At 62.4% G+C, this 10,243-nt stretch overlaps 1 protein-coding gene across 2 annotated transcripts; it reads left to right on the top strand.

Annotated features, from left to right (window-relative positions):
• Positions 1-1,465: 1,465 nt before the first annotated feature.
• On the top strand, positions 1,466-9,322 carry CHRD (chordin). Of its 2 annotated transcripts, none has more exons than XM_066193505.1 (23): positions 1,466-1,642; positions 1,984-2,087; positions 2,605-2,731; positions 3,134-3,271; positions 3,348-3,465; positions 4,363-4,459; positions 4,564-4,705; positions 4,779-4,919; positions 5,427-5,509; positions 5,598-5,745; positions 5,843-5,949; positions 6,035-6,151; positions 6,239-6,395; positions 6,488-6,729; positions 6,816-6,929; positions 7,158-7,370; positions 7,453-7,546; positions 7,660-7,716; positions 7,806-7,909; positions 8,056-8,158; positions 8,262-8,431; positions 8,588-8,681; positions 8,845-9,322. In XM_066193505.1, the coding sequence occupies exons 1-23, from the start codon at positions 1,513-1,515 to the stop codon at positions 8,910-8,912; spliced, it is 2,868 nt and encodes a 955-aa protein (XP_066049602.1). In that variant the 5' UTR covers positions 1,466-1,512; the 3' UTR covers positions 8,913-9,322. The 2 variants fall into 2 exon arrangements, with proteins under 2 accessions (XP_066049602.1, XP_066049603.1); XM_066193506.1 differs by having other exon boundaries at positions 1,467-1,642; positions 8,277-8,431.
• Positions 9,323-10,243: the final 921 nt, after the last annotated feature.

Raw genomic sequence — 10,243 nt, 5'->3', positions numbered from 1 at the left:
CTCCCCTAAATTCATGCCTCAGTTTCTCCACTTGAAGGATGCTTTCCCCAAACTTTTCCACGGTGCCTACTCACTGCCAACCTCTGCCACCCCTACAAGCTCAGGTGTGGGTGAAGAATGGGACTGGTGCTGGCGCACCCCCCCTCCAGATGTCCCTTCTCTACCTGGGCAAGGGAAACCAGTCACCCGGGCTCCTGTTCCCCTGCAGCCCCCTGTCACTGGTGGGCAGGATCCCAGGGTCCCATTCTGGAACATTGCTCTGCCCAGGGTGGGCAGCAGCTGGAGCAATTTAGGAATGTGCAAGGCACGAGCTGGAGGGGGCTGGTTGTGCCTTTGCAGAGAGCAGTAGGGATTAGGGGAGGGGGCTGGCTGTTTTGGGAGCCCATGCTCAGGGGTGCTGAGTGGACGAAGGGCTGGCTGCAGGGGAACAGTGGATGAACAGTGCCTTTCAGTGCCCTGTGTCCTGGGGTGCCAAGGGGGCTGAGAGTGGACTGAGTGGATGGAGTAGTCCCCAGGATGTGTCATGCCTGAGGAGTGGAGGGCAGTGAGCCCTGGAGGAGCTCGTGACTGAAGGTGGACTGTGTGGATGTGGGGACTCCAGGATGCTCTGTGCCCAGGAGATGCCCCATGCCGGCAAGAGTACACAGATTGAGGAGACCAGCATTTCAATGGGTGTGCCCTGCAAATGCCTTATTCCCTAGGGGGTTTATCTGGATGAGAAGACTCCCGTGGGGCTCATGCCCTTGAAGAGGGGAATGTGAATGGGAGATACCTGGGATGCCCAGTGCTCAGGAACACCCCGTGCTCTGTGGAAGAGGTGTGGGTGGTGGTGATGGTGGTGTCTCCACAGTGCCTTATATCCCAGAGGGTGCTGTGTGAATTGGGAGGGAATGTCTCCAGGATGCCCAAAGCCTGAGGGTGCTCGATGCTCTGCGGGAGGGTTATATGGAGGGTTATATCACAGAATCGTATCATAGACTGGGCTGGGTTGCAAAGGACAGTAAACATCCTCTAGTTCCAACCTCCATCCCTCCTCAGGTTCCCCATGCCCTGGGGCTGGCATGTCACTAGGGATGCTCTGCACTCGGGGGTACCACGTGCCCGGGGAGAGGGGGAGCAATGAATGGGTGGGATCCCCAGGACATCCCAAGTGCGAGGGCACCCCCTGCCTGGCGGGGCAGCCGCGTGCCCCGGGTGTCGCGGAACGGGACAGGACAGGACGTCCCGTGCCACGCGGGGGCGGCGGGGCCGGAGCCCCGGGGGTATGTGGGGGGGTCGGAGCGCGGCGGGGGGCGCATCCCCCCCCGGCCGGCCGCTGCCTGCGCCTCATTAGCGGGGCCTTTGTTTGCACAGGGCTCGCAGCTCCCGCTTGCCCATGCCGCCGCCTATAAAGCGGAGCCGGAGCCGGCAGCCGGGCAGAGGCGGCGGCAGCGCCCGGCAGCGCCCGGCCCCCCTTCCCCGCCGCCGCCGCCGCCTCCGGTCCCGGTCCGCCCGCCCCGGCCGGCCGGCACCATGCGCGCCGCTGCGCTGTTGCTGCTCGCCCTGCTCCCGCTCCGGCCCCTGCCCGGCCGCGCCGCCCGCCCCAAGCTCGCCCTGCCCATCCGGCCCGACACGGACCCGCTGCCCCCCGGCGGGGCGGCAGGTAGGAGCCCCCTACCCTACACCCTTCCTTCCCCCCGCTCCGCGCACCCCCGGTCTTGTAAAAGCCGCTGCCGCACCCCTCGTCACGCATCCCGCGTCGGGCACCCCCTCCCTGCCACCCCTGTCCGTGCATCGTATGCCTGCACCCCCCACCCCCACCCCTTCTCTGGCACCCCGCGATCCGCCCCGGGCCCCCCGGCTGGACGGGACCGGCACTGGGACCGGCACCGGGAGCGCAGCGGGCGGCGGGGCGGTGCCGGCCGGTCCGGGGCTGCGGCAGGGGGGTGCCCGCGGCCCGGAGGTGACCGGGGACGGCGGTGGGTGGTGGTGGGATCTCCGCAGGCTGCGCCTTCGGGGGACACTTCTATGCTCTGGAGGAGACGTGGCATCCGGACCTGGGGGAGCCCTTCGGGGTGATGCGCTGCGTTATCTGTCACTGCGAGCCGGTGAGTGCCCCCACACGCCCCTTTCCCTGGGAGACCCCCGGGACCTGGGTCTGCTGGGGAGAGGGCTGGCAAGGAGGGACTTCGAACTCTCTGTTCAATACACTCCTTCCCATGGAAGGAGGAAGCGGGATTCCTTCAGCCAGCCGGACACCTGGATGTCCTCCCCCGCGGCATGGGGGAGGAGAAGGGGGATTTAAAGGATCAGGCTTCATTCTTCCTCCCCCTCCTCGGGGATGGCCCCCGGCCCCCTCCCTCCCTCCCTCCCTCCCTCTGAGCAGCTCCCCGAGGCCAGGGCTGGCGGGGCCACGCACAGCTGGTCAGGAGGCTGGGGGCTGTGGGAGGGGGCCCGGGTTTGGCTGCCGTACAGGCATTTGGGGAGTGTGCAAGGTGTCCAGGGCTCCAGATGGAAAAAGATGGGAGAAGCCAGGCTGTGCCAGGAGGGCATGACTTGGCACACGTAGAAATGACCTGGCACACTCTGGCACGGCTCTCCTGGGGTCTTCTTGGCCCCTCACAGCAGAGGAACCACCGGGGGAAGCCCGTGGGGAAAGTGAACTGCAAGAACATGAAGCAGGACTGCCCTGTGCCTGCCTGTCCCCGGGCCACGCTGCTGCCTGGACACTGCTGCCACACCTGCCCCAAAGGTGAGGAGAGTGGGTGCTTCTCTGCAGAGAGCCCCCACCAATCCCCGAGGATCCCCCACTGGCCTGGGAAAGGGGACATTGCACACCCTCCTGAAAAGGGCTAATCAATTTGTTATGAAAGTCACCAGTGCCCATGATATGATGGGCAGGGGAAAGCCCTGATGGGAACAGCCTGAAAGGAGGGCAGGGAAGGCACACAGGGCTAAATGCCCTGCCCATCCACGTGCCTGTGCACAGCATGCCCCAGCTAAGCGTCCCATAGTGATTCACAGGGCACATCTTGGTCCATCTCAAAAGGGGCGATATATTATTATTTATTATTTATTGTGCCCCAAACTCTTGGGCACAAGCAGCCTGGTGTGATGGTTTCCACCTGTGCCCACCCCATGCCAATCTTGCCAGGCCCCCCGGAGAAGAGCCCTGCACTTCGCTTTGACACCTTCGAGTACTTCCAGGACAAGGAGGATAACTTGGACAAACCCTACAATGACCGCTCTTACCTCAGCTCTGAGGGCCTGGCTCGTGATGATGCCCGCACAGGTGAGCCACCCACTCAGACAGCAGCAGTGTGGGGCACCCCCCATGCTTCCCCTCAACAGCAGCATCTCCTCCCCAGAGTTTGTGGCCTTGCTGACGAGTGGCCCAGAGCCGTGGCACCCCACGTCCAGCGCCGTGGGCAAGGCTCGCTTCACCCTGCTGCGCTCCTCCCTGCTCTTCTCCATCAGCTACGAGCGGTGAGTCCTGCCCCCGTCCCCTGTCCACCCTGGCACAGCAGGCAGTTCTCTGGAAAAGGGGGGGATGCAAGGGTGTTTGTGCCTCATTTCCTTTCCGATATCCCCCCATAGTGCCACAGCCTTGCACTGACAGAGTGAGAGATTTGGAGAAGGGAGGGCAATGTGCTGGGCTCCAGCCTAGGTCAGCATCCAGAATTTCGGCACACCCACAGTGTGGGCCCAGCCTCACCCATTTGCCTCCAGATCTGGACTGGAAACAAACGGGAATGTTTCCAGGGCTCCCGTGGGTGCAGCTGGCAGGACTGCTGTGCCACCCTGCAGGCTCTGCCGGTGGGCAGTGCCTTGGCACTGCTGCCAGAGTTCCCCATCCTTGCCATGCCCTCCCCGGATGCCCGCCAGCAGCAGAGCCTCTCCTCTCCCTCCCTCCTTCCCGCTCCAGTTTCTTCTGCTCTTCCTCGCTTCCAGGCCGCTTTGCATAGTAAAGTGGTGACTAATTTCCAGCTCTGACAGGGGGAGCCAAGCGGAGCCGAAAATGCTCCTTATTTACAGCCTGAACACTCAGCTCCCAGCGGGTTCTGCCATGGTGCCTTTCCCGGCAGAGACCCTCATCCCGCTTTGTGCCAGTTAGATACCGCTGCAGGATAGGGGAGCCCAGAGGATCCATGCCAAGCTGGCATTTGGCAGGACAGCAGTGTTGAGCTAGTCCTGGAATGGGCGGGCAGAGCCTAGCACTTGGCACCCCAGGCTAACGTCATCCTTCTGCCCACCCCAAACCCCCGGTGACCCCCGTATGCCCTCCCCGACACACCCCTGTGCCTGATGCTGAGTGAGGGTGGTGCCGGGGCAGGGGAAGGGCAGGTTCGTGACCCTTGCTCACCCCCCACCGGATGCTCGCAGGCTGGGGCGGCCAAGCCGGGTGCGTTTCAGTGACCCCGAAGGTAACGTGCTGTTTGAACACCCTGTGCAGAAGAGCGCTGCCCCCGAGGACGGCATGGTGAGAGGGGCTGGGAGGGCAGGGGTCACGGTGCCCCTTCCGACCCGTGCCAGGTGGGCGGTGCCCCCCAGCCACCACCCAGCCCTTCAATCCATCACCCACAGCTCTGCGGAATGTGGAGGACGGTGTCCAAAGCCAACGTCCAGCTGCTGCGGGGGGAACAACTCCGTGTGTCCCTCATCACCCGGGCACAGCCCTCCGGAGAGGTCCAAGGGCACATCCTCAAGCACCGGGCACTCTTTGCAGGTAAGTCCAGCTCCCACATGCACACCCAGTGGGTGCCCACCAGGATGCCCCTCATGCCCCTGTCCCTGCACAGAGACATTCGGTGCCATCCTGACCTCGCTGGACCCCTTGCACTTGGGTGCTGGAGGCATGGCCATGCTGACACTGAGCGACACCGAGAACAAACTGCACTTCATCCTCATGGCCCGGGGACTGCTGGAGCCTGGAGCAAGGGGTGAGAGCCGGCAGGGAAGGGGAGGGAGGCACTGTCCAGAGGGGGCTGTGTAGACCTGAAGGAGTGCATGGCAGCTCAGGATGCACGGGTCAGGCTGGGTGGCTGGGCTGGGTGTGGGGGTCAGGGTGAGTACAGGGGCTATATGTGAGGAGGGTGAGGTGTGCATACATTATGGTTTATGTATATATACATTATGTGCCTATATTATGATTGTGTCATTTGGAGTGCACCTGGTGGGGAGGGGATGATGTGCACCTATGCAGGGGGGCCAGAGGTGCTGCAGAGCATATAAGGTGTGAGGGTCATTGTGCAAGAAGGATAGGTTTGCAAGGTGGGTTTACAAGGATTTAGGGCACGCTGGAAGGAATGGCGAGGGTCCAGGCACACAGGGGCAGGCAACTGGCAAGAAAGTGCCAGGGGTTTGGAGGTGGCAGGCACAGAGGTGTGGGTTTGACAGTGGTTGCAGACCCCTGGTCCAGTGGGTCCACTCCCCTCTGCCGTGTCCAGAATCTCCGTGGGTCCCGCTGAGGGTCCGCATCCTGCACCAGGGCCAGACGCTACGGGAGGTCCACGCCAATATCACTGTGGAGGTAAAGCGTTCTCCTCCCCCACGTGCCCTGGCAGCCACGGTGCTCAGAGCACCAGGGCTGATCCATAGCACTCAATCCCCCCTGCCAGGACCCCGACTTTGCAGAGGTGCTCAATGATCTGTCTGCCCAGGAGCTGCAGTGGCTGGTGCAGGGGCAGCTCCGCATCGTGGCTGAGACGGAGGGCCGGCACGCACGCCAGCTGGCTGGCACCATCACCACCCGCCGCAGCTGTGACAGTGAGCACAGGGCAGGCACCCTGGGGTGCAGGGGGATTGCTGGGCTCACCACCATGCCAATCTCACCCATCCTTGTGCCTTTTTCCCTGGGCTGAAGCCATCCAAAGTGTGCTATGCGGAGCAGATGCTTTGCTGCCGACCAAGACCGGGGCTGTAGGCTCAGCCAAACTGGCACTGCATGAGAATGGCACCCTGGAGTACCAGGTAAGTAGTGGGCACCCACTTCCCTCTTGAGGGTCCCAGGTGTATCTGCCACCCTGGCACTGCCCCTTGGCACCCCCACCCACAGGTGCAGGTGGTGGGCACTGCCAGCGAGGTGGTGGGCATCACACTGGAGACCAAACCCCGGCGGAAAAGCAAGAGGAACATCCTGTTTGACATGACGTCCAGCTACAAGGATGGGCTGGTGAGCACTAGTTGATGCTGGGAGGGATGGCACGGGGACTTTGGGTGAGCCCCTGTCCCAACCTGCATGGTCTCCCACTGGTTGCAGGCCTGCGGTGCCTGGCAGAGCCCCAGTGCCCGCGATGCCCACATGCTTCTACAAAATGAGCTCTTCCTCAACGTGGCCACCAAAGACTGGGCAGAGGGTGAGCTGCGAGGCCAAATTATCTCCCTGCCCTACAGTGGACTGCTCGCCCGCTACACAGGTACCAGGGACACGTGGGGTGGTAATGGGGGGCAATGGGGCAGCCCTCCCACACACCACTCACGTCCTCCCACGGTCCCTGTCTGCATGCAGAGATGCCCGTGGCACTGGCGGGGCAGCTGGTGTCCCCCCCAGTGCACAGTGGCGCTGGGGGGCACGCCTGGCTCTCTCTGGATGAGCACTGCCACCTGCACTATGAGATCTCAGTGGCAGGGCTGGGACGCCCGAGCGACAGCACTGTCAGTGCCCACATCCATGGGGTGGCTGAGCTGGGGGAGATGGGCACCCGGCCCCATCAGAACAAGCGCCTGCTCAAGGGCTTCTACAGCACGGAGGTGAGGTGGGCACCCAGTCAGAGCACCACACAGCAGGGGCTTGGCCAGACCTTGTCCCCACCCTGGTGCCCTTCTTGCCATTACAGGCTCAGGGGGTGGTGAAGGACCTGGATGCTGACCTGCTGCAGCACCTGGCCCAGGGCACTGCTTTCCTGCAAGTCAGCACCAAAGCACACCCCAACGGGGAGATGCGGGGACGGGTAGGTTCTCATTGGGGCAGGGCTCCCATACTCATCCCCACTGCTGCCTGCAGCCGGGTGGCACTGCCTGGAACAGGGTGGAAGCGCACAGGATCACTCTGTTACAAGGTCCCAGCAGCACAGCCTGATGTGTTTTGTGGTCGTGGGTGATTACTCCACCAGCCCTGACCATGGAGGGCAGCCAGGCATCGGCATGGGTAGTGACCCCCCGCACATTGCCCCCTCCAGGTGCACATTCCCAACCAGTGCCATGCAGGAGGAACCCGCCTGGCCCCAGGGGAGTCCCTGGGGCAGGCAGAGCTCTCTGAGAGCACCAAGACCAGGGACCAGGAGCAGCTGAAGAAGGACCCCAATTCCTGCTTCTTTGAGGGTCAGCACCGGGCACATGGCACCCGCTGGGCACCTGATTATGACAAGAAGTGTTCCATCTGCAGCTGCCAAGTACGAGACAGGGGTTGTGCTGAAGGGGCAGCACCCATCAGTAATACCCCTCTGTAATGAGCCCCATCCCTGCTGTTCCCAGAAACGCACAGTGATCTGTGACCCCATCTTGTGCCAGCCCCTCAACTGTACCCACCAGGTGCACCCCGAAGAGTTGTGCTGTCCCATCTGTGAAGGTACCTGGGGGATGGGCTGGGGGGCTCCTTGTGAAAACAAAGTGGGGGTGCCTCTTGGAGACTTTGCTGCTGGCACCGTGTGCACTCCCTCATGGCTTTCCTCTTCCTTGTAGAGAAGAAGACAGAGCAGGAAGAGCTGAAGCTGGAGCGGGCACGGGACAGTAGTGAGGGTGAGTCCTTGTGGGCATGGGCTGAGGGGGCAGCTCTGCAAAGGCTGAATCACAAGAGCTGTGACTTCCTCTTCTTCTTCCTCTCCCAGGCTGCTACTTCGATGGTGATAAGACATGGCGAGGCTCCGGCACTCGCTGGCACCCTGTTGTGCCCCCGTTTGGCCTCATCAAATGTGCCATTTGTACTTGCAAGGTGGGTGTGGGTTCCAGGCTTGCCCCTCAACCTGGTCTGGCACCTATGGGTGCTCTCAGTTCCTAGGCACTGTAGCTGTGGCTCAAACCACGGCATGGGGAGCTAACTGCCCTGTGCCTCCCGTGAACCCTGTGCCCTCCCTGCAGGGCACCACAGGTGAAGTGCACTGCGAGAAGGTGCAGTGCCCACGGCTCACTTGTGCCAACCCCGTGCGTGCCAGCCCCTCTGACTGCTGCAAGCAGTGCCCAGGTACCTGCACCCCTCTCCTGCTCTCCATTCTCCCTGCATAGCTCCTGTGTGCCCCCATTGGCAATGCCACAGGCTGCCCTGCCACAGGTGGGTATCCTCCCAGTGCCCTTTCCTGCAGCCCCAGAGAGGAGTGTCCCGGAGCTGGCTGACTCCATGCAGGCAGATGCACCACGGGCATGCCGCTTTGGGCGTCGCTGGTACCTCAACAACGAGAGCTGGCACCCGTCTGTGCCTCCCTTTGGAGAAATGAAGTGTATCCTGTGCTGGTGTGTGGTGAGTGTGCCAGCCTGGGGCAGCACCAGGGGAAGGGAAAGCACTACTGTGCCAGTCCCTGGGGCTTTGGGAATGGGTGAGACCCCGAATACACGCTGCACCCTGAGGAGCTGCTGCCCTCCACCCTGGTGCTCAGCCCCTCTTTCTGCTCCCCAGTCAGGGGAGACACACTGCCAGCGCCAGGAGTGCCCTCCATCCGCCTGCGCTAGCCCTGCCACGAGGGACAACCCCTGCTGTGCCAAGTGCCGTGGTGAGTGCAGTGCTCACACACAGGCACCACTGCCCAAACACTCTGTGGCAGCCCCTGCACCTCCCAGTCTCCTTGGTGCTGAGCCAGGGCTGGCACAACCACCCCAAGTGCCCTTCTGGCACGCACTGTGCCCATCTCTCAGCCCCTCTTTCCCCCTCCCCAGCCCTGGATGCCCCCTCAGATGCACGGGAGAAGGTCCACGATGCCAAGGTGGAGTCACGGAGCCACTGAGCAGTGACTGCTGCCCAGAGCGGGGCAAGCACGCAGCGACGCTGGGTGGCATGGGGGGGCCACACTACACATTGCCCCTGCCCGTGCAGGGCGGGGGGCACAGAGGAGCACAGTGGGGTGCACGTGGCCAGGCCCCCAGCCTGGGCACCCCATCTCAGCACAACTGCAATGCCAGGACTGCCCTGCCCACTCGTGCCAGTGGGCAGTGGCTGGGCTCACGGAGGTTGGGGCACCCGCTGCCCTGCCACTCCAAGCCCCCCTGGCTGGCGGGCATCGTGCCCACGTTGTACATAGTGTAAAGTCCCTCTGACCCCTGTTTACTGCACCTACCCTGTCTCGGACAGGTTTCTCACATAATTTATGGTGCCAGTGGATGGGGGTCAAGATGTATTTATTAAAACCAGAGCTATTGCCCACCTGGTTCCTGTCTCTTCCTAGCAGCAGCAGGCACAGGGCTGTGCCCCTGCATCCCATGAGGAACTTGCAGGCCTTGGCATTGCTGGGGTTGGGGATGTATAATTGGAGACACGGGCTGTGAAAACCAGTGCCAGGATGAGGACACCCCTATGGGCTGTGGGGTGGCACTGGAGAAGACCAGAGCAGTGTACAGTGCCCACAGCTGGAGTCACGATGACAACCTCTACCCACAGTGGAGGCTGCCAACAGAGTGCTTGGCGATGGCGCCCGCTAGCACAGGGACAGCAGGACTCTGTTCTCTACACCTCCACGGTGGCACAAAGAGCCCAGCCTGGGGCCCAATCCAGCTGCCACCCATGGAGGCCCTTGTCCTGCAGCACCCAGAACCAGCCACGTGCCCAGGGCTGGGCACAGACACCCACGGTTGTGCAGGGCAGACCCCTGTGTGTGCCCTGGGGCAGCACAACCCCAGTCACCCCAGTACAGCTGCACTGGATTAAGGCCTCATGGGGCCCATGGGAGACCCAATGCTGCCACCTGCCCTTTGATCCCTAACACAGAGGACTGAGGGATTTCTGGGGCCATTTGTATTGTGCTGGTATACACTGGGATGACTGGGACAGTCAGAGCTATACTTGGCTGTACTGGAACAGTGCCAGAGCTGTAGGGAAAGTAACACTGGGCTCTACTGGGATAGCAGTAAGGCATGGTGGCACAACCACAACACTGTAGTGGGACAGTGTTAGCCTACACTGAGGCTGCACCTGAGGTGACACTCAGCTAAACTGGAGTAGTAGTAGAGCAATAGAAGGATGGCACTGGGGCACACTGGGCTGGGACAGAGCCCTGCATGCTAAGCTGGGTGTCCTGCCCTGCATGCACCCACAGCCATGCAGGCACCTGCACCAGCAGGG

Source organism: Chamaea fasciata, unplaced genomic scaffold (genome assembly GCF_029207755.1).
Source record: "Chamaea fasciata isolate MVZ Bird 193981 ecotype frontalis unplaced genomic scaffold, bChaFas1.0.hap1 SCAF_11, whole genome shotgun sequence".
Taxonomy (NCBI): Eukaryota; Metazoa; Chordata; class Aves; order Passeriformes; family Sylviidae; genus Chamaea; species Chamaea fasciata.
The sequence above is the reverse complement of the archived record's forward strand: the minus strand, read 5'-3'. Positions and strand labels throughout refer to the sequence as shown.